Source organism: Delphinapterus leucas, chromosome 11 (assembly GCF_059928025.1).
Source record: "Delphinapterus leucas isolate spDelLeu-1000000601 "Yukka" chromosome 11, BTC_Dleu_Yukka2, whole genome shotgun sequence".
In the NCBI taxonomy this organism is placed as follows: domain Eukaryota; kingdom Metazoa; phylum Chordata; class Mammalia; order Artiodactyla; family Monodontidae; genus Delphinapterus; species Delphinapterus leucas.
The window spans coordinates 96,302,747-96,329,475 of NC_143139.1; the positions used below are offsets into that span (position 1 = coordinate 96,302,747).

At 53.9% G+C, this 26,729-nt stretch overlaps 1 protein-coding gene across 4 annotated transcripts in view; it reads right to left on the minus strand.

Moving 5' to 3' along the window:
• Nucleotides 1-5,659: 5,659 nt before the first annotated feature.
• PACSIN2 (protein kinase C and casein kinase substrate in neurons 2) overlaps nucleotides 5,660-26,729 on the minus strand; it is a 141,432-nt gene continuing 120,362 nt past the window's right edge. For 3 of the 4 annotated variants that reach the window (XM_022597152.2, XM_089921413.1, XM_089921414.1), the window contains 8 exons: nucleotides 26,220-26,455; nucleotides 23,883-24,038; nucleotides 19,855-20,030; nucleotides 17,682-17,802; nucleotides 14,315-14,436; nucleotides 12,111-12,233; nucleotides 11,472-11,668; nucleotides 5,660-7,432 (listed from right to left, as the gene is read on the minus strand). In XM_022597152.2, the coding sequence (XP_022452860.1) occupies nucleotides 7,320-7,432; nucleotides 11,472-11,668; nucleotides 12,111-12,233; nucleotides 14,315-14,436; nucleotides 17,682-17,802; nucleotides 19,855-20,030; nucleotides 23,883-24,038; nucleotides 26,220-26,455 (1,244 nt within the window). In that variant the 3' untranslated portion in view covers nucleotides 5,660-7,319. The remainder of the gene's footprint in view (nucleotides 7,433-11,471; nucleotides 11,669-12,110; nucleotides 12,234-14,314; nucleotides 14,437-17,681; nucleotides 17,803-19,854; nucleotides 20,031-23,882; nucleotides 24,039-26,219; nucleotides 26,456-26,729) is intronic. The other variant, XM_022597153.2, reaches the window with a different exon arrangement.

A 26,729-nucleotide genomic window follows, 5' to 3' on the forward strand; every position in this document is an offset into this window, starting at 1 on the left:
CCATTCATATGACATTCTGGAAAAGGCAAAACTGTGGAAACAAGACAGATCAGTGGTTTCCAGGGGCTGGAAATACAAGGAGGGGTTGATTACAGAGGACCAGGCAGAAATCTAGAGAGTGAGGGGACAGTTCTCTATCTTGTTTGTGGTGGTGGTTACATGATGTATGTGCATTTGTCAAATTATACACTAAACAGGGTGCATTTTACTGTATGTAAATTATACCTTAAAAAATAAAAAAAGATGGGAAACAAAGACGTGCTCAGCAATATGAGACTTCTCACACATGGAATGTCATTAAACATTTTTAGTGGAAGCATATTTAGGGACAGGAGAAAATGCTCATGATCAAATATTAAGAGAATGAAGCAGGGTACCAAACTACGTTTAGAGTATGATCCCAATTTTGTAAAAAACACACACATTAATGATAAGGACAATGAAACATGGGCACATGTGTATGTATAGAAAAAAGACTAGAAAAAATGCACCAGAATGTCAGCAGTATTACCTCTGGATGTTGGGACTTTAATGTTTTTCTGAATACTTTTGCTTAGTTTCCAAGTTTTCATCTGAACCTTTGTTCCTTTTACAACTACTGAGTGGTCATTAACATTGTTATTTGAAAACTATTATAGAGGGGCAGGAGCAGGCTGGCTAATCTTGACCAGGAAGTGGCCAATGAGCTGCACACAGTTCGCTTGCAGTCAGTTTCACCTTGTTGATCAAATGCCATCCGGCTCGGGGCTGTTTGTTCTCAGACCTCTTGGCCAGGCACTCGGGTTTCTGTGGCCTTCGGTTGCCATGCTGCACGTCAGGGCTTTAGCCCGCTGACGGCCGGTGTTACTTATCCTTTCCTCAGACAGTGATGTTATTTATGCAGTTCATTTGTTCATCTGTTCCTTCCTTCCTTCATTTCCTAGCTTTTTCCACAGAGGATTTGAAGAGGTCTAAAACAGTCCAATCTGAGTTTTACTGGGTGGTCCAAAATTGATTTCATTTTTTCTTTTCAATTTCACTCCAAAGCACTGGGGCTAGACAGAAGATTAAGGTGCAGTGTCTGCACCAAGGAGCTTGCTGTTTAAGCAAGAAGATGTGCCAGTAGTGGCACTGAGGTGCTCCAGAGCACGGAGGAGGGCCTTTCAGGTCCGGCGTCTCGGAAATGGGGTAACTCCCATTCTGGTAGGTATGTTAATGAGCGCCACTGGGGGCAGGCACATCCTCGCCCTCTGCGGCAGGCGACCTCGTTGTCCAACAGCACAGCCTAGTGGGCAGGGACTGCACTGCACTACCCACGTCTGAACCTAGCTAGCTTGGCTGTATGGTATGGTACCTTGGGCAAGTTACCTAACCTCTCTGTGCCTCAGGTTCCTTATCTATAGAAATAGGAATAATAATATTTACCTAGTTCATAGGGCTGCTTTGTTAAATATTAATAAATGTTAAAGAGTTTAGAGCAGGGTCTGGCACAGAGTGAAATACAAATGTTTACTATTATTGCCATTTTATAGATGAGTAAACCAAGCCTCGGAGAAATTAAGTATTTTGCTCAAGGTAACATAGCTAAGTGAGGCCCCACAATTGGAGCCAAGTTTGAGTGCAGAGAATATGACCTCACAGTCCATGCTCTTAACCACTGGCTTCGTTTTTACACCTTTGTAAGACTCATTAATTTTCAGAGAAGAAAAAAATATTTTGTCAGGTTTTGGTGTGGAAAACCCAGACTTCTTCTGTACAGTTTCAGAGATGGATGAATATATGGCTTGGAGGAAGCATTCACGCCCAGCCTCTGGCTAGGGAGGGTCCGGAGTCTCCATCTGGGGTCTGCATGCTTTGGTTATTTCTGGCTTGAGTTAGGATGGTGTTTGGGGGTGAGACCATTTTCACAAGGTACCCATCCAACCCTCATGAGGCACCTCTCCCTCTACTACGTGGCTGCCTCCTAACCCTCCCTGCCCCTTGCCAGGGATGGGAGGTCACATTGGCCTGTGTCCCTTGCTCCCTGGGCTCTCTTTGTCCATAGCGTGCCCACCTCCTCGGCCCAGACTGTGGTTGATCAGTCTCTGGGTCCCCAGAGCTGGGTTAGGAGCATCTGCTGGCTATATGAACAAATCAAGGAGGACATGGAATTGCTGGTATTTTGGGCAGCTCTGACTTGCTCAGAGGGTGGTCCTGGGTCAGCGTCAGCTGGGGACTTGTTAGATGTGCAAGCCCTGGGCCTCGCCCCCCAACCTGGTGACTCAGAAACTCTGGAATGTGGCCCAGCAAGCTGGGTTGTAACAAGCCCTCTAGATGTTTGAGAACCAGCAGTTTAGACAACAGCATCTGCTGTCTGGAGTTGGGCATCGGAGTTCAAACCCCACCTCTACCCTGACTTGCTGTGTGGCCCGGTGTAAGTCACTCAGGCTCTCTCGTTTGTTTCCTCACCTATAAAATGGTGCTCATACATCGTGAGGAGATTTCTGTGATCCTTTGCAGGGAAAGGTGCTCAGCACAGGGCCTGGCATGTAGCTGATACATGTTTAGCCCAAGGCTGGTTGGAAACAGCAGGCTGAGAAGCTGCCTGTCCCCCAAGAGTGCCGGGGTCAGCCTGGCTCCTCTGACCCTGTGCTTGGCAGTGGCCCTGCCTGGTGGGGCATGAATGAGCCTCATACCTCAACCTGGGTCTGTCCTTCCCCGGGCAGCAGAGCTGCTTCTATCCCGGGCCCAGGCCTCTCCACCAGGAGGGCCCAGGCCTCTCCACCAGGGGGCCCCAGGTCTGTCCATTGAGGCGCTGTGGCCCGGCCCTTCTGCTCGCTCCCTCCAGAGACCACAGAGATCCAGCCCGGAGGTCACTGCGGGCCTGTCTAAGGGAAAACTAAGGCCCGGAAAGGGGCACACACCTCCTGCCGGTGTCTGGGCAGGGGTGCAGAGAGGCGCAGAAAGGGCAGCTGCCACCCTGGAGAGAGCTGGGGCTGTGAGAAGGGGTGGGGGGATGAGAGGCAGTTTCCAGGACACCTTGAGGGCAGGGCCCCGACCTGGCAAGTTCTCCCGCTTCTGGACACCCAGCTCAGAGAGGCTCAGGCACCTGCTTGGGCTTCAGGGCCCACAGGGGTGGAGGTCCCCCCAGTCTGCCCACAGCCCAGCCTGACCTCCACCCAGGCGGGGACACTTCCCGCTGGAAGTGGGGGAAACAGCTCAAGGACCCCATAGTGCCCACTCCTTAGGGTCTTGGAGCCGGGTTGGGAGGCCCTGTTTGTTCAAATTTCCTGAGACTTGTAGGCTGACCTCCAGAATCCACCACGCACACTCAGGAGACCATCCTGCCCCCTCATCTCTGGCCACTGCGGCCAGTATCACAGTGACTCCGTCTCTCCCTGATCTCTGGAGTCCCCTGAAGGCAAACATGGGCCCTTCCTCATGTCTGTCCTGGCACCACCGAGTCTTGCACACAGTAGGTGCTCAAGAACTGCTTGATGAATGAATACAACCTAGGAACAGAAAATAGGGAGGGAGGGAGGCAACTGCCTGCCAGGAGGGGCTACTCGGGGTCAGACCTGGCTCAGCTACTCCAGCCACTTGCTCTGTGGCCACAGGCACGTCACACCTGACCCTCACTTGGCCTCAGTTTCCCCAGGAACAAGGAGGGGCCCCTCAGCTTCCCACACCCCTATCCCATGGATGGCAAGTGGCCCCCCAAGCCTGCCCCCTAGGACTTGAGGCATTGGCACAGCCCAGATCCACAGGCCACCCAGAGAAGGCCAGGCCAGGCAAGGGGACTGGCCTGCCTGTGTTTAGGTGGATAAGGGCCCTGCAGGGAAGCCTGGGACACCGAGGCCAGCCCTGTCCTCCATGTGCAGGGACTCCAGAAGACCCAGTGTTTTAGCTCGTACTGTGGCAGCATCAGATCCCTGCCCAGGTCACTAGGCCACAGGTCACTTTCCCTCTGGTCATTACTGGGGGGCTTGGAGAGCAGGAAGTACTCCACCCCCCCGCCCCACTGAGGGAAGTGGGGTGGGCTGCTGAGAGCCCTGGGGACCCCTGCGGGTGGTGTGGATGCAGCAGTGATCCAGGGGGAGAAGGGGCAGCTTGGCCCAGGCAGTGGCTATGGGGGTGGGCAAGGACAGAGAGGCAAAGAGGGCTCAGTGGCCCAGCATGGAGGGCATGGGAGGGGCAGCCAAGGATGCCAGAGGGTCCTGACCGGGGACCAGGAGGGTAAGATGTCACGCATAATCATGGCAAAAGTTATCATCTCCCGAGCACCTGTGGCCTTTCACCCCTTTACCCTAACCCCCACCCGGGAGGCAGGTATCACTCTTGCCTGAGAAGATGAGGCCCAGGAGCGAGTTAACGCTTCCAGGCTCACCCCGAGGGCCGGGCCAGGAGAGGACGGGTGGGCAGTGTGGGCCCTTCAGGCTTCCTCGCAGGAGCTCTGAGGATACAGGAAGCTGAGAAAAGGGCCTCGCTGAGCAGCAGCTGTTTCGGCCTGACTTTTGAGGGTTCCTCCTGCTTACCCACCTTGTTCTTTATCCGCCAGTGGAGAAAGCGAGGACGGGCTTGCCCTCGAGAGTCCTGCAGATGTGGGTTTGAATCACGGTTCGGTCACAGGACCTTGGGCAAGTCACTGGACTTGAATTTCCAGACCTTCTTTGTCTTCTGCAAAGTGGGGTGACTCCAGCCTCCCCCACGCACTGGCATCATAGTACACGAGCTCACCAAAAGCCCAGCAGGCCCAGCTCAGGAGACAGGACTGGGTGCCTGCTCTGACCCCTCCCTTCTGCTCTGGCCCAGCTTGTCTCTCGGAGGAGCCTGGGGCTGGCGAGGCAGAAGCTGGTGACTGCCCTGGGCAGCGGGCAGCTGCGATGGGCTCCAGCTTCTCCTCAGAAGTGGAGAGCAGGGGCCCCATCACCATCAGACCAGGTGGCAGATGACAGATTCATCCTTGGCCCTTAATGAGCTGGCAAAGTTTAACACTGCCGTGGCGGCTACCCCCTCACTCCTGCACCCCTGTGAGGGCCTGGTGCCCAGATGGGGCGCTTCTCTGGCAGCCTGACCGACGTCAGTGAGTCCAGCAGCCCTCACATCTCTCCTTTCCCGCTTTGCCCTGGCCTCCTTCCGACTCAGGTCACCCCCGAGGGTGAGGGTGGAGGGCTCTTCAGGGATTTTACTTGGTGCCACAGACCAGCGGGGACTCCTTGGGTGAGTCTGGCTCTTGGAGCCTCTGCTTCTTTCTCTGTAAAATGGAAACGGGGAGGCTCATCTCACTCACAGCGTGTTTGGAGATGGGCATGTTCTTTGCAGATAAGTAGAGAGGGCTCAGTGCACAGCGGGTGCTCAGGAAATACGTTCAAGGAAGCTCGGGTGATGAGTGGTCTCTGGTCTCGTCCTGCTATTTGGGCCTTGGGGAGTGGGTAGGGAGGCGCCAGCCTGCTGCCCACACAGGGGGAGCCTAGGCCACACAGCGGCAGGTTTGGGGGAGAGAAGAACTGCAAGGGGCTCTGGTGCCTCAAATCCCCAACCTCTAGCTTGGCAGGGGCAGTGGGACAGGGACACGGCCCCCTGGGCAGTGGTCTTGTACCTGGGATCTTGCCTGGCTCCAGAGCTGGTGCATAAATGCCAGTGAAGACACGTCCACCAGTTGATGAGAGCATGAGGCACACGCACAGCACAGAGACTGTCATACTCACGAGATCAACTGTTTATTGATTCTTTTTCTAAAATACTATGCGTTTAAAGAAACACCTAAACTGAAAAGACGTGACAATTTTTGGTACATCTGTAGCAAAGGAATGAGGATTTCTGCTGGTAAGTGTTCACGACAGACAGACACACATCCATTTTCCAAGCAAGGCATCAAGCTCCCTGGAAACATTGAATAAAATGCATAGCTTGTGATGGCAGCAGCCATTTCTCCAATGTCTGAGTTACACAAAATAAAGGTTATCCCTCCCTCCCCTGCCCCATGATTACAGTGTAGCTTCCTGCCCCAGCACGCCTGCTCCCTGATGACTAAGGATACTGCGAAGAGACCCTTGTGCTAGGGGGGTGAGACCCAGCTTTTGTTTGCTCACGAGGAATACAGATGACAGTGAAATCTTCAACTGCTGGAAAGACACGGGAGGTTTGTACAGTGTTCTGCTACAGAAAGACTAAGGCTAGTTAGAAGTTGGACCCACAGCTAGCCAGTGAGGACAGACTTCCCTACAGCAGGCTCCACTTCAGAGAGGCCCAGGGCCTGAGCCCAGAGGGTCTCAGCTGACCAGCCAGGCCTGTGCCCAAATGCCACGGTCTTTAAGCAGTTTACAAATTAAACCCACTGTCAAAAGCTGTTAAATCTCATTAACACAGTAGACGAGCTCTTTAGATTCTCTGAATATCAAATAATATATACAGATATACACCAAGACATGACAGTCTAACATAAAGCATCTTAACTATAGATGCATTCACTTGAAAAGTTAGTCTTCTTATTTTTTAACCTTTCAAATCACTGATAAAATTGTTAATTTGCATGAGTGAAAACAGTTTTTAAATATGGTGACTTTAGAGAGTTCCACATAAGGTTACTTGCGAAAGTCACATTTGGATGCCCCAAATGTGGACAGCATTCACAACAGGAATCCAGCCATGTGTTCCCATCTTTCTACTGCAATCTCTTGTCTCAAACATTGTCTGTCCAAATGAGCTACTGGCTCTCGCAGCTTGCCCCAGGCAGTGGCATGGTTGATTAACAGTACGACATGGAAATAGAGATATTTCCTTAGGACTGGTGTACATCCATCTATGCCATAATTTAAGTATAAATGAATGGAAGAACACGTATATAAAAAAGTAACTGTACACAGCCTTTAAATTAAAAACCTCAAAGTCCTCCCTCAGAAAATGGCATGTAAGTTTGTTCATCTAAGTTGCAGGTGATGGGACTCATCAGAGAAAGTAATCAGTGGAACTAGAATCAGTGTAACCCACCATTACCATGGACTTGGAGGAGAGGAGGAAAGACAAGGTCAAGAATATACAGATCCATGATAAGCCAACACACAGCGAGTGGGGGAGCGGGGGCAGGGGAGGGTCCCGGCGATTTCTGTTGTACTGCGTCTTCCTGTGCTCAGATCTCTCCATTTGCACTGTGGAAAGGGTGCCGAGTCCCAGGTAAAAGGACCAGCTTGTCTGCCTTCAAGAGACACCATGAAGCCAAGAGCAATGGAACCATCATCTTTTGCAGGAAAAGGAGTGGATGCCCACACAGCTGGCTGGAGGCACCAAAGCCCGGGGCCAATGGCTAACAGAGCCCCTGGGACCTCCACCTCCACCCCTCCGCCAGCCAGCCCACCAGCCCGTCACTGGATCGCCTCGACGTAATTCGCTGGGTACAGGCCAACCTGTCCGTTGTCCAAGCGTCCCTTGCACCAGCCCTGCTCATCCTCATCCTCTATCTTGGTCAGCTCATCCCCTGCAAGACAAAAAGGAAGCGGTCTTGGTGACCACAGGGTCAGAGAATCACCCTCATGTTTTAGCCCCCACCCTGGGCCCACAGAGGGTCCCTAACTTGGGTGGGAGGGGCAGGCATTCTCCTGGGGGCAACGTGGCCCGAGGGCCTGGCTCTTTCTCTATCAAGTTGCATCTGAGGTTTCGTGTTTAGTCATGGGGGCCTCTGAGAGATCTAAAGACCCAGGTCTTTCACACAGTGATCCTAAAGCAAGCCGTTCTCAGTTGCCAGCGGGGCTCCCACAGAGACTGCAGAATTAAACACTGCAGGACTTTTGCCTCCGACTGTCCCAGGCCAGGTCAGAGGAATCCTTTCACAGGGTCTGTGTCACCTCCCTCACAGCCCTGTACTGCCATCCTTCCTTCCCCTGGGCCCTGGTCCGCCTGATCTTCTTGTGTCTCCTCCAGCACTTGTTGCCATGGTCTTGGTGCCTTCATTTAATGTGTGTCTAGACTGCAGGCTGTGGGAGCGTTGGGGACCCATTATACCATCCCCAGCAGCTAGCTCAGAACATTTGTCCTCTGACTTAAGGAAATCAACCCCGCCCAACACTGAGAGTGTTGGCACGGTTCTGGAATCTCCCCATGGCTCTGTGTTAGTGCAGTTTGATTTATCTTTTGTTTGTTCAAGCATGAAGGAACCTCTACATCACACCAAGGCCCTGGGTGGTGAAGGAGATACAGACATGAGAGAGGGACAGATGGAGCCCTGTTTCCTCAAGGAGACAGGCCAGGGGACAAGGACCAAAGGTGTGGTCAGGGCTGAGGTGGAGGGAGGTCCAGGCGTGGCATTTTCCTGTTCAGGACAGACAGAGCAGCCCAGACCAGGGGACAGGAAGGAGCTCTGGCCGGTGACCACCCTGCAGAGATGGCTGTGGGAACTGGCAGAAGACAGGCCAGCTGAGGCCTGTCCTTATTGGTCACTTTGCAACTTTGTATTTCCTGTTGGCATTTTGGTCCATTTTTCAGGCTCAGTTGCATTTTTTCCCCTCAGGCAATTAAGCCTTGTTTAGCAACATTTCCCTGACTCCTTATTTTGTGTAGCAGCGATACTGATCCAGATGCCTGGGGGGCCAATACCTGGGCTGCTGGGAGACCTGGCCAAGGCCCCGTCCCTGGGGCCTAGCTGCCTCATCTGTGGACCGGGGGAAGGGGTGGGGGGGCACTGTGAGGACTAAGTGTTAAAACACAAAAGGGCCCTGGGTCCACGTAGCGAGCACTCGGTAAACGGGGGCTGCCGTTACTCCCATGAGCGAGATGGTTCTTCTGCCCGCTGCTGTGCACCTGACCCGCTTCTGTCAGCACCCGTGCTCATGCAAGTCTGGCTTGGCAACATCAGGAGCGAATGCAGGGGGCCGAGGCGTGGCGTGCTGAGCGGTAAACCTCATCTTCGCCCACCCCCAGGTGCCCCCGTGGGCCCCTGGCAGGGGCGACACTGACGACTGGTGTTTCTCCCATCAGGCCCTGATGAGCGAGGCTGCCTGGAGCCGACGGGGCACCAGTTCTATTATGCTGTCACGTGGTGAAAAGTGCACCAAGTGAAGACTCTGCAGGCTCCCAAGGCCCAGAGAAGTGGAGAGCGGCCAGAGCGTGCTTAAGACAGAGGAAGCAGTATGGGCCGGGAACTAATGTCACGTCGGGGAAAAGAAAAATAACACAGAAAACAGACGAAACTAATAGGAACCTTCCAAGTTGTGAAATGTAAACCGGTGACTAGAAACATTCATTTCAGTTTGCTTTTGGTAATTCACTGGGAACAGAAGGAAACATTTTAAATCTATAAAACTGCTGACTAATCCAATAGGTAAAATTTAGAGGGAATTCCCTGGCAGTCCAGTGGTTAGGACTTGGTGCTTTCACTGCTGGGGACCAGGTTCAATCCCTGGTCAGGGAACTAAGATCCCACAAGCTCTACAGTGGGGCCAAATGAGAAAAAGAAAGATTTAGAAAGAATGAGAAATTAAAAATCAATCAATCAACAAACAAAGCAGGGGGGAAACAACCCCAACCAAAGATGTCAGAAAACTCGAGGTAATTCCCTGGCGGTCCAGGGGTTGGGACTCTACCCTTCCACTACAGGGGGTGTGGGTTCGATCCCTGATCAGGGAACTAAGATCCCGCAAGCTTCAAGGCACACCCCCCCACCCCGCCAAAAAAAAAGAAAAGAAAAGAAAACTCAACAAAGGTGTTTAAAGACACGTAAGAGGGGCTTCCCTGGTGGAGCTGTGGTTGAGAGTCTGCCTGCTGATGCAGGGGACACGGGTTCGTGCCCCGGTCTGGGAAGATCCCACATGCCGCGGAGCGTCTAGGCCCATGAGCCATGGCCGCTAAGCCTGCGCGTCCGGAGCCTGTGCTCCACAACGGGAGAGGCCACAACAGTGAGAGGCCCGCGTACAGGAAAAAAAAAAAAAAAAAAAAGACACGTAAGAACTTTCTACATCCAGGGCTTCCCTGGTGGTGCAGTGGTTAAGAATCCGCCTGCCAATGCAGGGGAGATGGATTCGAGCCCTGGTCTGGGAAGATCCCACATGCCGTGGAACAACTAAGCCCGTAAGCCACAACTACTGAGCCCAAGTGCCACAACTACTGAAGCCCACGCGCCTAGAGCCCGTGCTCAGCAACAAGAGAAGCCACCGCAATGAGAAGCCTGTGCACCACAATGAAGAGTAGCCCTGGCTCGCCAAAACTAGAGAAAGCCTGCGCACAGCAACGAAGACCCAGCACAGCCAAAAATAAATAAATTAAACTAAAAAAAAAAAAAAAGAAGAGAAAAGAACTTTCTACAACCAGCCAGAGGCACCCAATGACCAACCCTGGGGTCGAGTGTCTGGGGAGAGCTGGCCGGCCTGCTGAGTGCAGAGAGAAGGGCTTCCAGACACAGCCCCAGCCGGGGTGGGGTGGGGTCAGAAGTGAGGGTCTGTCCCAGAGATGAAGCATGGAGGGCACACTTTAGCCTGTGCTGGTTGAGTCAGGGCCCAGCACAGCCCCTGCCCTGGAGGGATGGATGCTGAATTTGGGCTGGCTTTGAGGAGGGGCAAGGCAGAAGGAAGGAACTTGGCTCCCTTTGGGCCCACTTGGCACAGGCCGATCAAGCGTCTCTGGACGGGCTCTAAGGTAGTGCTCTTCAAATGGAGGGCTGCAGCATTTAAAAATAAAGAAAAGGACAGGATAGAAAATCTCCACCCACAGAGCTCATACAATCAGGATCCAGACTGGTCTATAAAACTGGGGTTTCAGCTACTGGCAGCAAAGGTGTGTTGGTGGTAGGTGTGCACACAGCATGGCTGCAGAAAGAGTGTGAAAAGCACTGCCCCAAGATGAGGCTCTGCAGCCCCACGGACACGCTGCCTGCTATTCTGGGGTCTGGGCTCCTCTGCCAGCTGTGGGCCTCTGGAGAAAGGCTTCCCTTGGGGACCCATAGGGCAGCTGCTTCCAGGGAGCCTGGTGATCAGCATCTCCTGTGCACAGGCCTTAGCCCTGCTGAGGTAGCATCTTGGGCAAAGGCACATGGGCACCTCACTGTCTTCTAAGCTTTGGTGTTGAGCACCTGCTACCTTTTTTTTAAAAATTTATTTATTTTAATTATTTATTTATTTTTGGCTGCGTGGGGTCTTCCTTGCTGCGTGCGTGCTTTCTCTAGCTGCGGAGAGCGGGGGCTACTCTTCATTGCGGTGTGTGGGCTTCTCATTGCGGTGGCTTCTCTTGTTGCGGAGCATGGGCTCTAGGCAAGCGGGCTTCCGTAGTTCTGGCGCACGGGCTTAGTTGCTCCACAACATGTGGGATCTTCCCGGACCAGGGCTTGAACCCTTGTCCCCTGCATTGGCAGGCGGATTCTCAACCACCGCGCCACCAGGGAAGCCCCATCTGCTACTTTTAAAATGGGGGGTGGATTGGCGAACACACAAATGAAACTAGCAGGAAATTTTAGCAGACTTAAAAAACAACAACCTCCCCCAGCAGGCTGGAAGCGCTCGCCCCAGATGCCTGCCGGGAGGGCCACCTACCAGCCTTGAAGCTCAGCTCATCGTGCTCCTGCCCCTCGTAGTCGTAAAGGGCCCGGACCCGCACTTCCGCCCCCGAGGGCGAGTCCCCGTCAAATGGGTTTGAGTCCCCGTTGGCGTCCGCGGAGGAGAACGGGTTGTTAGACTCATCATCTGACCAGTCCGCGGGGCGGCTCTGGGTCTTCTCGCAGCTGCTCACACTGCAAGAAAGGGTCGGCCCAGGGGCCCTGAGCGTGGGGCTGGCAGAGGCCTGAAGCCCTGCCTGGAGCCCTGGTCCCCGCCCAGGCGGCCGAGGGAGCCCTGGGGCTGGGCTGGGACCCCTTCTGCAGGATCACAGCCCCCTCAGCAGCCCTGTGTGGGCAGGCTCCCTGTGGGGCCGCCCGGCATGCCCATCTTCCTGTGCTGGTGTGCCGGGACCTTGACATGGGTTAACAGAGGGCAGAGAAAAAGCAACCACAGCTTGTTAACTGGTGCCTCCCTCCCTAAGAGATCGAGAAGCCAGAGACCGTCCACCAGCTGGCAGCCGGGCCACCTCCTGCAGGCCTCATGCATTGCTTTGAGTGCCGAGGGGGTGAGACCCTGGACAGAGAGGAGAGACAAAGGAGCGAGGTGGAAGCCAGAGGGAAACGTTTGTTCACCAACTTTTTGGCCTTAATGTCCTCCTTCTCACTGACGGTGCTCCCCGTGTCGTCCTCGTCCTCGAAGGGGTTGTAGCTGGACAGTGACTGCGCTGACCGTGCGGGGTTGCTCGGGACACTAAAGTCGCTACGGGGAGAGAGAGAGCTTTCAGGGGACCCCAACTCGGTGGCCCCCAAGGTCCCGGGCGCTCCCAGCTGCAGGATCACAGGGCCAGGGTTTGAAGGGACAAATCGGCTCCCCGTCAAATAGGAGGAATATGTTGTTTGCGCAGAAAGCCTGTTTTAGCAAAACGCTTGGCAACGCTTTGGCTGTTAATTGCGCTTTAAGTGTCTAAGAGAGAACAAGGTTTCCCTTTGCCCTCCTTGTGTCTGAACACAGTCTATCCTGAACAGGAGCCCTGAGGTGGGCACAGGCTGTCGCTGGAGCAAAGTGCTTCTGGGCTCAGGGGTTCTCTCTCTCCATAGTCCGCCCCACCTGGCTCTCTGCTGAGAGCTGGCAGCTGACAGCCTGTGGGGCTCAGCCTGGCGAGGGTGACAGCCGGGGAGGCTCAGAGCCCTGCCGAGGGCAGGAGGGAGGCTCCCGGAGCTCTCCAGACCCCACAGAGCAGCGTACCCTCTCCTTCTGACTACAAAAGGGCCCAACAGCCTCCGCCCTGGTTCTTCTGGGTCTGCAACTTCCAAAATCGGAACCAAAGCCTGCTGAATAGCCCTTTCTGGGAAGAAAGGACCCCTTTTGTGCTCCAGAGAGGGAAAATCCATCTGCTTAACTGTATCAACTGCCTACTGTGTGCCAGGCCCAGAGGGGACCAGAGAGAAATTTGACCCCAGCCTGGCCTGAGTGCTGACAGCCAGGTGATGAAATGCAGAGCGTAGAACAAGATGGTAGAGATAAGACAGGCCCCCGAGAGCCCAGGCACCCCACTGTAGAACTCTGAGCTGAGGGACTGCACCACTGAGCTGCAGGGCAGGGCTCCCCAGGCCAGCACCACCTCCCAAGCCAGGGCGGCACGGAGCGGGCCCACAAAGTGCTGGGGGGATGGCTCAGTCAGAACAGAGGAGGGTAGGCAAGGAAATGCTTCAAATGCCACCAGAGTGACCCCAAGTGGCCGGCAACTGCCTCACTGGTTTCAGGCCAGGCAAGAGGCACTGGGCCTATGCCTGCCTGCTGCCTACATCCGGGCCACATGTCTAAGACCACCAGGCCCTCCTCCCTCTTCGGCACCTTTCTCCAGCTGATCTGAAAGGGGGTTGGTGCTGGGCAGCTGAATTTGTGCAGCAGCCCTGGCCAACCTAGGCCGCCCCGCCCTGCCCATAGTCACACAGGTGCTGGCCTGACCCCTGGCACGGTGCTCACTGCTGCAGTCACTTAATCAGGCCCACCTGCCCAGATGGTGGCACAGCAGCTGAATGACAAGTGGCCATGTCAGCCCAGGGAGACTGGGCGGGGGCTTCAGTGCCCAGGGCTACAGAAAGGCCTGCGGAACCTGCGCTGACTCTTCCTAGGAAGCCACGAGCCTGAGGTGTGTTATCACCCAGCATGCCGTGGAGGCCTCTGGGCCCAGGGCCTGCAGGGCAGCCTCAGCTCTGCAGAGGACAGCAACATTATCTGCTGGGAACTCTGTGGCCTCACCTGGCACACACTTTCCAGGAGGTTCTAAAGGACCTCAGTGCCACCTCTTTGATCCAAACTCAGTTTTAGCAAACAATGAGGTCAGAAATAACCAGTGCTCTCAGCAAAGAGGTAATTTGAAAAAGGGGGCACTTGACAATGCCCCACCCCCAAATCAGGCACCTGCATACGGCACGGGGAACTAAGTACAAACCTGGCCAGGACACCTGAACCCTCCTGAAGGACCCCACCGACAGTGACCTCCACCTGCCCGTGTGCACCACTGGGGACACATAATGACCAGCCCCTAACATCAGTTCTTCCCCTCATTTGGGGCCCAAAGCACACTTGTGGCAAAGGCTCCCCCTCTGGATCTTTCTGCAGCTCTGGCACCAGGTGGACTGATGATTCTCTCCAGAGATGACCTTGGGCCACTGCCCAGCAGAGCGCAGGCAGCCAGGGAGTGTCTGGAAAGATGGCCCTGGGGCTCCCTGCGAGGCCCCATCGGGGAGTCTCCCGGTGTTCCAGGTGGGGGCGTCCCAGCCCGTGCAGAGGACCAAGGGGACCTTTCCAGGGATTGAGGCCGCCCCAGTGCCCACCTGCTGGGCTTGTTCTGCAGAGCCTGGTCCCCGGTCTGGTTGATGCCCGTCAGGGTCACACCATCAGCAGTCTTCTTCTTCTCTCTCCGGCTGAGAGTTCTATTCAGGTCTGCAGACCACTCCTGAGCAATGGGTACCGAGGGAGAGAAATCAGGAATTTCATTTGTTTGAGGCCACATCAGTCTAAAACACCGGCCAGCGAGCCAGTGGCCTGCCCCGCACAGTTAGTGGCATCTACCCTTGCTGCCTCTGCTCTCCCTTGTTACCCAGCAGACCCCGGGCTCATGACACCCACCACTGACCCCTCCTCACTGTGCAAAGTGTGGACTCCTCAGGGGGCCTGGAGGTCAGCACCAGGCCCAGCCTGCAGGGACGGATGGATAATAAGAAGACTGGAGCCGACATTCAGGGATCCTGCATTCCAGTCCCAGGGAGCCTCCCCATCCAACCCCTGTCCCTGTGGCACTCAGCTTCCGGACCCTCAGGCCCGCAGCAGCAGCCAGAGGCCTCGCCAGGTTTCCTCGCGCTTCCAAAGGAGACAGAGCCCACCCTCCGAGGGGCTTGGCATTCAGTGCTGAAGACTCTCTCATCTGTGCCCTGAACCGTCAGCAGGGCAAGAGAGCTGGGCGTGGGGGCCTGAGCAAGCCTGCAGTGTGGGAAATGGGCCCTGGGTGCAAACAAAATCAGGGGCCGAGGGGAGCTCCCGCATCACTGCAGGGGCAACCCAGCCACTCAAGTCTCCAAGGAGTAGTGCCCTTCCCTGCCCAGAACGTCCTCCCCCATCTGAGCAGCGTGCTGGGGGCTAGCTAACAAAGCAAAGCAGTGTTTACCTCCCCAGAGGTTCACTATTTTTCCAGCATGTGAACAGGCTTTTATCAACTGCACTGAAAACACTGGGAGAAAAGCATGTGTGTGTACACATTTAATGAACTCTTCCCCCTGCCCCATTTCTACCTATTATCCAACAACTTTATTTGAATTAATATTTGGGATGACTTTGAGCTGTGCTTTGAGTCATGAGCTTTGCTCATGTGTAGTTATGGAATTTCAAGGCTAGAAGCCACCTTAGAAACATTCAAGTCTAACCTGCCAATTTGTCAGATGAGGAAACCAACGCCCAGAAAGAAAAGTGACTTTGCCCATGCAGAGTTGGTGGCAGACCTGGGCCCTCAACCCCAAACTTAGGTCACCTATTTATTTGTTAATTATTTCCTTAACTGAAATAAGCTGACTGAGAACTCAACTGGAACTCAGAATCCCCATAGTGACCTTTAAAAAAATTTTTTTTTGAATTTTATTTATTTTTTACACAGCAGGTTCTTATTAGTCATCCATTTTATACATATTAGTGTATATATGTCAATCCCAATCTCCCAATTCATCCCACCACCACCCGCCCCCCACTTTCCCCCCTTGGTGTCCATATGTTTGTTCTCTACGTCTGTGTCTCTATTTCTGCCCTGCAAATAGGACCTTTTGAAATATAAATCCGTCCTGACGGGGTGGCTTCCAAGGGCCGACGTGATCAACACCAGGCCAACTCTGAAGGGAAGGGTCCGCTATTAACTCGGACAACAAAACCGCCTGGGCTACACTGTGGCCACGGTTCTTTAACCTGTCAGAATCAGGCTGCAGATGCCACACACAGACCCACCTGGGCTGAACACACACTGCAAGAGGTTTGGAATTCAATAAGTTAGCCATAAAATAGGAACTTACTTCATCCTTGTGGCATGGAAAATAAAAACAAATAATTTCATTAGAGAAAGGAAGCATGATCCTGTAAGAGCTGCAAGCATGCAACACATGCAGGCATGGGTTCCCGGCCCGTGGGACCCACAGAGAGAAGGGCCACCATGGGCTCTGGCCAGGACACCCACCCCAGCAAGATTGCCTGTCAAGTCTTCCTTTCCAGACCATTCTGTTCTCTGGGTAGGGACGAACAACCCTAAGGGACCTGGGGGTTGGAGGGGGTACATGTCACAGAGGGTTTCCTGAGCCTCTCCTGAGAGCAGCAAACACTCCCCGCAGAGGAGAATCCAGGTGTGTGCACAAGTCCCATCACCAACTCGCTTCTTGCCCATGTGCCATCACTAAGGGGAGGAGAAGTCGGGCTGTGCTGTCTCCTCTAGGTCCACTTCCACCTGGGAAGGCCCCAGGCCTCTGCTCTTGGTCCCTGTTGGGAGCCGGTGTCCTAAAGGCAGTGCAGGGGGAATGCTCAGCTCCAGGGACCCACTGTCATCTGGAGAAGCTTTCTTGAGAAACTCCAGAAAACAGAGGCACAGGGATGTGGACTGAAAAAACTATAGGCTGGGATGGGGCCAAACAAGTTTCTGTGTGGTGGGTCCAGGGGCAATACCCAGTATGGACCAGGTCACTGAACCTCCAGCCTCCAAGAAGATCGGGGCTGTTGTCATCCCCGTTTTACACATGGGAAAACTGAGTCACAAAAAGGGCAGATGACTTGCTCAGCATCCCACAGCTAGTAAGTGCTGAGGCAGGATCTGAGTGCAGCCTGGGCTCCAGCCGCTACCGAGTCAGTGGGGCCAGGTGGTTGGAGCCCAAGGCAGAGGGGGCTGCCTCCAGCATCCTCCCCGGGGGAGGCAGCAGCCATGGCACTGTGGGGCCCTTCCCAGCCCCTGCTTCGCCACGAGGTGGGGAGAATCCTTTCCCTCAGAGAACAGGGTGGTGGGACTTGTGGCCACTGCCTTCTCTGCTATCAACAGGAGGCCAGGTGGGGCCTGGGGACCCAATTCTAGGGCTGGAAGAGCCTTGAGATCCCCAGGCCCTTGAATTTTGCATGTAAAGATACTGGACAGCTTGGACCCATGAAAATGGGAAAAGAAGAAAGTTAATCCTACACCAAAGTTGGCTGAATTTATATAAGAAGATAAGGAAAAGCCTTCAGTGAAGGGTAAAAACAGCTACACACTGAGACCATGCTCCCCTCTCGTCCTGGACCAGAGGCTGCTGAACTGGTGCTCTTGGCCCACCAGGCCTGGAATGCACTGTGGCCACTCCTTCCCTGGCCATCTCGCAGGGTTGAGCAGGGAACTGTAACTCCTGCAACTCCTGGGACTCACCACGAAGGGAATGCCAGATGGTCAACAAGTGACCATCAAAGTTCTCAATTACAAAGAACATAATTGCATCTTCACCAGGGATTCAGAAGGCCCTTCGGTAATCCTGAAGCCCCCCAGAACATTAAACATCCACTTGGTTTCTAGGGTTGCCATGTGTAAAGGCTGCCACATAAATAGGGCACAGGCCAGCTCTGAGTTAGATGGAGAAAGAACGGTGTATGACTCGACCCTGTGGGCCTAGGCCCCTCCCAGGCCAACAGGTCACAGGTAGAGCCCCCTCTTACCTCAAACTGTGGCCAGTTCATGGACATGCCTGGCCCGTGGTTGGCTCTGAACCACCTCAGGTCCTCCACCGCGTCGGCAACTTTGATGCTCTGCTCCAGGTCTCGGTAAATGTTTTTGTAGCTAAATCAGAGACAGAAGCGTGACTCTTTTTGAAGGACGGGAAGGCCAGCCCTCAGCCTCGCCCAGGGCCTGCCTAGAGCTGGCGCCATGGTCTGCAGCCGCACGAGAGTCGACTTCACAGGGCAGATCAGACCCTTGCCCTGGCTCAGTTGGACGGTCATCTGGCCGTGATGCACACAGAATGGGACAAACAACAACCATGGTGTGGAAGCCATAGCTTCAGCTTCTGACAAATCAAACCAGGTGGCAACAACCTGGCTTTGCTCTGTCAGATAATACAAAAGGTGCTGGCATCTGGGCCACACGGACCACCAATCTGTGTGGTCCCATTTAACCAGGTCCAGAATTCAGTGTCAGAAAGCTCCCCCTCATCCCTTCAAAAAAGCAGGAAGGTTTACACTCAGCTGTGCAAAAACAGTAAACAAAGATTGGCCAGTGCTGTGGTGGCTGCACACCCCACGAGCCACCTGGGGGGACTCCTGCTTCTGCTTGACCGCTCAGAGCAGCTCGCCTCCCTAGGAAGCTGACCGTGTCAGATAGGAGTATGACCACTGCGGGTCCTGGTGTTTTCACTTCTAGGCTGTATGGCTAGCAAGTCAGTTACCCTCTCTGGGCCTGGCCTCAGTGTCTTCCTCCGCTGAGGGTGCATAATGCCACCTGTTACGGGGTAAACTGTGTCTTCCAAAAAAGATAATGTTGGAGTCCTAGGCCCCAGTACCACGGAATGGGACCTTATTGGTAAATAGGATCTTTACAGAGGTAATCTGTAAATTAAAAAACCACCTTTTTATAAAAAGGGGGAAATTTGGGTACAGAGACAGAGGGAAGACAATGTGAAGACACAGAAGACGGCCATGTGACTGGAGTGATGCATCTCGTCTACAAGTCAAGGAAGGCCAAGGATTGACTCCAAACACCAAAAGCTGGAAGAGGCAAGGAAGAGTCCTCCCCTACAGCAGAGCCATCAGAGGGAGTGAGGCCCCGCTGACACCTTGATTTCAGAAGCGCAAAAGAAGAAATTTCTGTTGTTCTAGGCTGCCCAGGTTTGGGTATTTCATTATGGCAGCCCTAGAACACTACTACACCATCCCCTCCCCAGGGTGGCTTGGAGGACTAAGGGAAGCAAGGCACATCAACCGAGGACAAGCCCTCACACGATGGGAGTTACTCCACCCGCACAAGAGCCTGGCAGCCCCAGCCCTGCCCCAGCCGGCGGTGCAGCCTTGGGCAAGTCCCTTAACCACGCCAGCCTGCTCCCTCATCAGCGAGATGGGGAATAATGCCCCTCCTTCACAGACACTCATAAGGATCCGTTAGTTGTTGGCAGAGGAGCTGAACAATAACGGTTGCTTTTGATGTTTTTCCTATTAGAAGAAGACAAAAGGAATGTAATTTCCTATTCACGACAAGCTTTAACTTGTGAGTCATTTCTAAATGGCTCTGCTATGTGGATGACAGAAGTCTAGGTCCAGGGTTAGCACGGGCCTCTGCCCTGACGAAGGTGTCATGGGACCAAAGACAAGGAAAGTATGGAAGGAATATCACAGCCTCCACGTCTCCGTTCAGAACCGAGTCTCTGAGGGTCTGTGCTGCCCGAGGCCCAGAACCACTGGAAGTCAAGGAACAAGCTGGCAGCCAGCTGCTCTGGATTGAAAAGACCTCGTAAAGGTCTTCAAAGAAAGGCCATCCCGGGGGCAGGGTGTGCCAGCCCCGGAACTGCTCGACTTGCTCCCGGGTTGATTTCAAACGTGCAACTGTGGCGGGTCCAAGCCGCGGCCCTCCCTTCCTGCCTAGATGCAAAGGACTGCACCCAGAGCTGGCAGAGAGTGGCAGGCGGCCACCCGACTCAGGCCAGGGAGCAGCTGTCCCAGGCAGCAGGACACTGCATGGCCACAGGCAGGCTTGGCCAAAGGGCCCTCCCTGGACAGGGGAACTTAAGACCTTCTGACAAGCACTGCCACCCCAAGGCTGGAGAGCAGCAACCGATCTTTATTCCAAAGCAACTTTCCACTGACTTCCCTGGGATGTGCTTTTCAGCTAAGGGACACTTACCTGGCCACGTTCGACAGGTCTAGGTGCTTCTGAACCTCCAGCAGAACTTCCCGGAAGAAGCGCAGGCGCTTCTCCTCAAACTGCTGGCACTGCTCAAACACCTGCTCCATGCCCTCCATGTACTGCGGTGTGCCCTGGCCCAGCTCCTTCAGGGACTTCTCGTACTTCTCTTTGGTCTACGAGAAAGTCCAGGCACACGAGTTGAAGACTAACTTCCACTCAGCCCACTTGCCTCTGACCGAGAGTGAGCGAGCCCGGCTCTGTACCACCCTGTCCATCACCCGGCCCTTGTCCCCCTCCACCACTTCTGAATCCATCAGCATCTAGACTACTCCTCAGGCGACCCCACATCCAAGAAGCACCCGATCTATTTCCTTTGCCCCGCAAGCTCCTGCCCAGAGGACTCACGCCCCACCTCTGCTCCTGAGGGGCACCCACCCAATCTGGCTGTGAAACAGCCCTCCGCACTCCACACGCCAGGCCCCCCAGGCTCATCTTGGATGCTCTCCCCACCACCAATGTCGCCCTTGGGGAAAGCTGCTCCGTCCCCCAGCCGCCCCAGATTCCAAAACCCAAAGAGAACAAGCTCCAGAGTCTGACAGAGTTCCAAGTTCAAGTCCCAGCCCCTCCACTTCTGAAATGCAAATCACACTCCTGGCATCTGCCAGGGCTCTCAGCTGGAGTAAGACCCAAACAGGTAGCCACTGTGGAAGAGGCGGTCACTTGGAGCCCAGTGTGCATGGCCTCGAGCCCCACGTCACTCACCCGTGTCCTCTCTCCCACGGGGAAGGGCTGAGCCTCAGATCTTGCCCACAGCAGCAGTGGCTCGACAGTTACCTTAAAGGCAAGATCACAGGGCTCCGAGCGCCAGACAAACCCGTGGCCAAAGCCTGTGCCGCTCGTTTTCTGGGAGCCTCGCTTTCCTTCTCAGAAAACGAAGTACTTCTACGTCACAGTATCCTGATACTTAAATGAGGTGACAGACAAGGACACCAAGCGGCACCAAGGCATTCAAAAGAGTCCTAGTCCCCTTTCCTCCAGCCCAAGACATCCCCAACACAGCTGTTCCTCCCCAGACTGTCCTCAAGAAGGGGTTTTACCAGGAAGAAAATATGAATATAGGTATGTCCTATTCTCAAGGGTGTCTAGGGACAGTGTGTCATGTCTTTAGCCTAAGAGCCATGGCTAAAGTTAGCACATTTACCTCGCAGGGATGTGCTGGGGGTCAGTAAACCCATGCAGTCTTCCCTGCGCCCCACATGGTTTTTTTTTTTTTTTTTTTTTTAATATTTATTTATTTATTTGGCCGCACCGGGTCTTAATTGCGGCCCATGGGATCTTAGTTGCGGCATGCGGGATCTTTTTTTAGTTGTGGCATGTGGGATCTTTTTAGTTGTGGCCTGTGAGATCTAGTTCGCTGACCATGGATTAAACCCGGGCCCCCTATATTGGGAGCACAGACTCTTAGCCACTGGACCACCAGGGAAGTCCCCCCACCCCGACATGGTTTTGATAGTTGGTGGGACCATCAAAGTGATGGTAGCCTCCTAGGGTAAAGTTAGGGATGGCAGGGCTGGGGCCGCTCATTTATCACAAGCCTTTTCCACTATCAAGACCCTGAAAAATGGGGGTTGATCACGGATGGATGGGCTGGCCACCTAGGAACTTTGCTTTTCTGTTCCTGACGACAGCGTGGGGCCTTCTGAGGAAGGAATGAACCCCCCCTGAGCTTCTGCAGGACCCCGTGCTTTTAAGATCAAGTCCTGGACTCAGGGCCCGGCCCCTGCCACCTCTAGAGCAGCTTCTCTGCCCCCATTTGGGATCCAAGTCTACTCGCCACCTCCCCTGCTCCTCTCCCAGGCGACTTTCTCTGACTCATGCCCTGGAAGACTCCCCTTTATGCTCCAAAGAGACCCTCTTCTTGAAGCCTTCCGCAACCTCCAGAGAGCAGGCCTGCCCACCCCCGGAGTCCCCACCTCTGCCCCTCGCCCCTCGCCTGCTATCTTTGGTTCCTTGTTCTCTTCTAAGCCTCCTGCCTTGGCTGGGCTTGGGTCCTCTATGACCCCAGAAAGAGGTCATCCCTGCCAGAGTCTGGGCATCCCAGCAGGAGCACGGCTCCACAGCTGCTCTGGTTGTGCATCATCATCCACTGCCCACGCCTGTACGTGCGAGGCGCCTCGCAGCAGCTTGAGCTCAGACGCCAGTGGTGCCATCAGAGTGACACAGAGCAACCACTTCTTGGGATCCTTCACCATTCGGTAACCTCCCTGGACCCCTGGTGGCGGGGTGGGGGTGGGCTTCACCCGGCCTGTGCTCACGAGCAGCCCCGTCCCAGCACGGGCCAGGTAGAGAACACGGTCATTGGTCATCGTCATTCGGGGAACTGCTAGCACAGAGAAAGTTCCCAATAAATATTCACGGAGTGAAATGAGAGGCAACCCTCACCCTCACGTGGACTGTGACACTTAGCACAGAACGTGAGCGGTTCCTTTCTGATGGATGCTGCAAGATGCAGTCACTGCCTGGCCAATAAGAAACACAGAAGGACGTGTGCAGCCAGTTAGTGCTGGTTTTTAGAAACTGCTAAGAAGGGCAGCGGGAGTGAGTTGCCCTCCTCTCCAGGCCAGCTCTCAGCCTACAAGGACCATCGTGCCCCGAGGTCACTGGCCAGACCACAGAGGCAGGGAGGGAACCCTCTACAAAGTGCCCTGGTCATCCTGACACGTGCCTTGCGTCTGACCTCAGGCCCTGGGTTTGTCCTGCCAGTGTATCAATTTGGTGGAGTCTGTTCTGGGTGGTTGTAAAACATGAAAGGCATGCATCACTCTCTCTTTCACACACACACATCTGGGTATGGAGATGCCTCATCTCTCCTCTAGGCACTTTCCTGGGCACCCAATTCCTTGTGTACCTGATGAAGGCAGCCCCTAGAGTCCCCCCAGCCTGGGTTCCTTGAGTCCAGGTGCCCCCCACACTCAGCAGGTGGTCCCAGGTTCCTCACCTGGTCCCACGGAGGAGGCCCCCAGGCTGCTCCACAACCCCAGATTCCTGGCTCAGGCCCAGTCTTAGAGACAGGCGTGGAGGGATTCTCCCCGAGGGATTCTGACACTCGCTCTGAGCAATGAACCCCCGTCTCCCACCCTCCTTGCTATGCGAGGACAGAGCACTGGAGAGGGCATAGGCTCTCCCACGCTCACATCACTGGGTGGCACCTGACTGAACCTCTCCGAGGTTCCTCCGTTTCCTACGTCACAAAACAGAGATGACACCACCTAATTCCCTGGGGCTCAGTGATGCTCATCTGAGGCCCGAAAAGGTGGGCAGGTAGTAACACATCAGCTTGCGACTCCTGCTTCCCCTTTCGGGGTCACGACCTATTCCTGAAGCACACCTCCCCTCTAACATCACCTCTTTCTCCAAATCCAGGCTGGGACTCTCTTCCGTGAACACTGCAGCAGGGCAGGCCCTTGACAGGGGTAGCCTCCGGCCGCCCAGCCCTTAGAACAGAGCAAAGGAGGAGGGTGGGGCTGGGGGCCAAGCTGGGAGCCAAGGGCACAGGCCCAGAGCCTTGCTCACGTCGGCCCTCCCCTCCCAGGCTCTCGAACCTTCTCCCGGTGGCTCCCTGCCGCAAAACCCCAAGCGCCCTACTTTTCCTGCGTTGCAAGGCCGCCGGCCGTCTGGTCCTCATGACCCTCTGAACCAGTGCACCCATCAGCTCCCCGCTGCTGACATCCACAACTCGTGTCCTGCACAAGCTCTTCCCTCCCGCTGCCCCACTGCCCTGTCCCCCGCGCACAGGAGTCACCCGTTGCCCCTGCCTGCCCAGAACTCGGGTCTGCCCTGGTCCTGAGGTGGGCACTAATGGCTCTGGTAAGGTAAGGCGTGACCTTGAGGGCAGGAATGTGTTTCATTGATGCAGCCGTCTGTCCGAGCATCTGACCAAGCAGCGGCAAAGGTGCACTGCATGCCAGATGTGTGAACGGGTGAGGCGTGTGCTCTTAATATGTAAAGAGAAGTGCACAATTTACCTTAAGAACATCTTGCTTGCATTTTTCTACTTTGTCTTGCAATTTCTTAAGCTGTTCAGGGTTGAGGGACGGGTCTGCTTTGCTGTTGGTCTCTCGTGATATTGCCAGCTTCTCCTCTTTGCACGCCGCGTGGTAGGCTTTCTTTGCTGCTTCTACCTACAGGGAGAATGAGTTCCTGAACACCACGTTTAAAGTTCAAAATCCTCGCTAGAGGTTACAAAGACTGTGGGAAGTGCTTGCGCTCTCAAGAGGAGAGGAAAGAGCAGGTACAAAGCTGTATGTTCAGTATTAATTACAACAAGTAAAACAGAGGAGTTCATTCAGCAACTATTGATGGAGCATCTGCTTTGCTGTCAGGAAACATGTAGGCAATAGGGGTACAGTGCCAGTCAAAGAGCCTGGGCTCTCATGGAGCTTACCGTCTAGCTGGGAGAAGCAACCCCAAGAAACAGTTGAAGTACAGAGTAAATTAGAAGGTGGCAAGTGCCAAGGAGGAGAATAAAGCAGGGAGGAGAGGCAGGTGCACTGGGTGGGTCTGGGCTGGCAGAGCGGTACATGGAACGGTTAGAGAAAACCACGCACGTGACATGGAGCAAGAATGTGATGGAGGTGTGGATCTGAGGCAAGAGCCGGCAGGCAGCTGGAAACCCAACGCAAGAGGAGTGTAATGCTGGGAGGCAGGGTTATGGGCACACTCCACACGCACACATGTATATATATAGATATGGATGTGTGTGTATGTGTGTGTATATATGTAATTTAATAGACACTTCTTACTTGAGCCAAAGTCACAGATTTCATTCTAGAGAAGAAAGATGAGTTTGTAACCACTGCCTCATGAGGGAGATAGTGTCATTACAAATGGGACCAGAGACAAGAAGGAAGAGAAAGGAGACGTGGCAAAAGCCAAGGCACAGAGCAGAGAAGGAAAGTCCGTTGCTACAACCTGAAGACGGAGGTCTGTTCCGGGTGATTCTGAGAAGGAGGAAGGCAGTGCAGCTCCTGAGAAAAGCCAGTGGCAGGAGTAGGGTTGGAGGGAAGTGGCATGTCCACCCTGAGCCTGGGCAGACCAGGCTGCAGGTCCTCGCGTGCTGAAGGCTGGGGGGTAGGTATGACAGCCTCCAGCAAGCCAAGGCTGGGTGAGACTCAATGGTTTCCATTTGCTACTTTTACAAAAATGAATATCAGTATCATTGCAAATTTGAGAGAAAAACCCATACAAGAGAAAGAACAATTTAAAATTATCCTTTTTACTAGTCCAAATGGACTTTTAAGTCTCTGTAATAGACAATTTCCCAGGGCTGTGGGAGGCACTGTTAGTGGTTAAGAGCTAGGGTTTTCCATCTAGGATATTACTTACTAGCTCCTGAGTGCTACCAACAGGTCTTCTGAAACTGTGCTATTCAAAATGTAGTCCTTAGACCAGTGAGCATGGCATCACTTGGGAGATCATTAGAACTGAGCATTAATAGGCCCTGCTTTTTTTTTTTTTTGATGGTGCCACGTGGCATGCGGGATCTTAGTTCCCCGACCAGGGATTGAACCCAGGTCCTCATCAATGTAAGCACGGAGTCCTAACCACTGGACCACCAGGAAAGTCCCATAGGCCCCACTTCGGACCTACTGAATCATTATATCTGGAGGTGGGGCCTGGGAATCTGGGTTTTAGCAAGCTTGCTTAAATTTAAGAAGCACTATTCTACAATAGTTTAACCTCAGATAACCTTTGGCAACTGTGGATTTAATTTTTTTTTAACTTTTGTTTTTTGAAGTATAGTTGATTTACAATGTTGTTCCAATCTCTGTTGTACAGCAAAGTGACTCAGTTTTACACAGATACACGTTATTTTTTTAATATTCTTTTCCATTATGGTTTACCCCAGGAGATTGGATATAGTTCCCTCTGCTATACAGTAGGACCTTGGTGTTTATCCATTCTAAATGTAATAGTTTGCATCGATTTAATATTCTTGATAGACCAGAAGGTTCATGACATGGAGTTATTGGGGGAAAAAAAAAAGAGAGAGAGAGAGAGTTTGGGTTTTGAGCTCTACGCCCTGTGTGTGGTTCTCATCCTGTTTCCAAGACTGGGAAATGGGTTGATACGGATTATGTAAAGGAGGCACATAAAGCACTCAGAGTCTTGAACATGGGTAAACATTAGGCACCACAGGGTTCGGGCCTGAGCGCGGGCCTTTGGCTACCAGCTGCAGCATTCTGTGCCTAAAGCTGAGGCAGGAACCCCTGGGAGTGCAGGAGGGGGCGCTGCAGGTGGGAGGCCTGGCCAGCGAGAAGCAGGCTGTGGGGGCCAGGCAGGGGCCTGCAGGAGGGATGCACCTCTTTCAGCTTCTTGGCCCAGGGCTTCTGTGCCTTCCGAAAGCCATCTTCGGCTTCTTTGGTCTCCTTAAAACCTCCCATCATTTGCTTGTGAAAGGCCTCCTTCTGCCAGTTCTTGATCTTCTCGAAGTCCTCATTCATCAGCGAGGCCTTCACCTCCAGGTGCAGCTCGCTCACCTTCTCTGCCTCGGACATGACGGCCACCCAGGCCTTCTCCACCGTCCCGTACTGAGGCCCTGGCACAGGAGAAAAGCTGGTGGGTTACTCGGCACTGTGGGGCCCAGACAGGCCCTGGGGGAGGGGATTTCCTCTGTTAACCTCCCTCAGCTGTTGGGATGGGGTTTTAGGCCGGCAGGCTGGCTGCCCGGCTGAGAGGTTTCCTTTTGGTTGTTTCAGATATTTTTCTCTCAGTGCCGTTCCTTTTTCAGTTCCTGGGATGAAGAAAAGAATAAGGAACTGAAGCTGGATCTGTTATTGTGTTAGAGAAACTGGGGGATTACACACATTTCC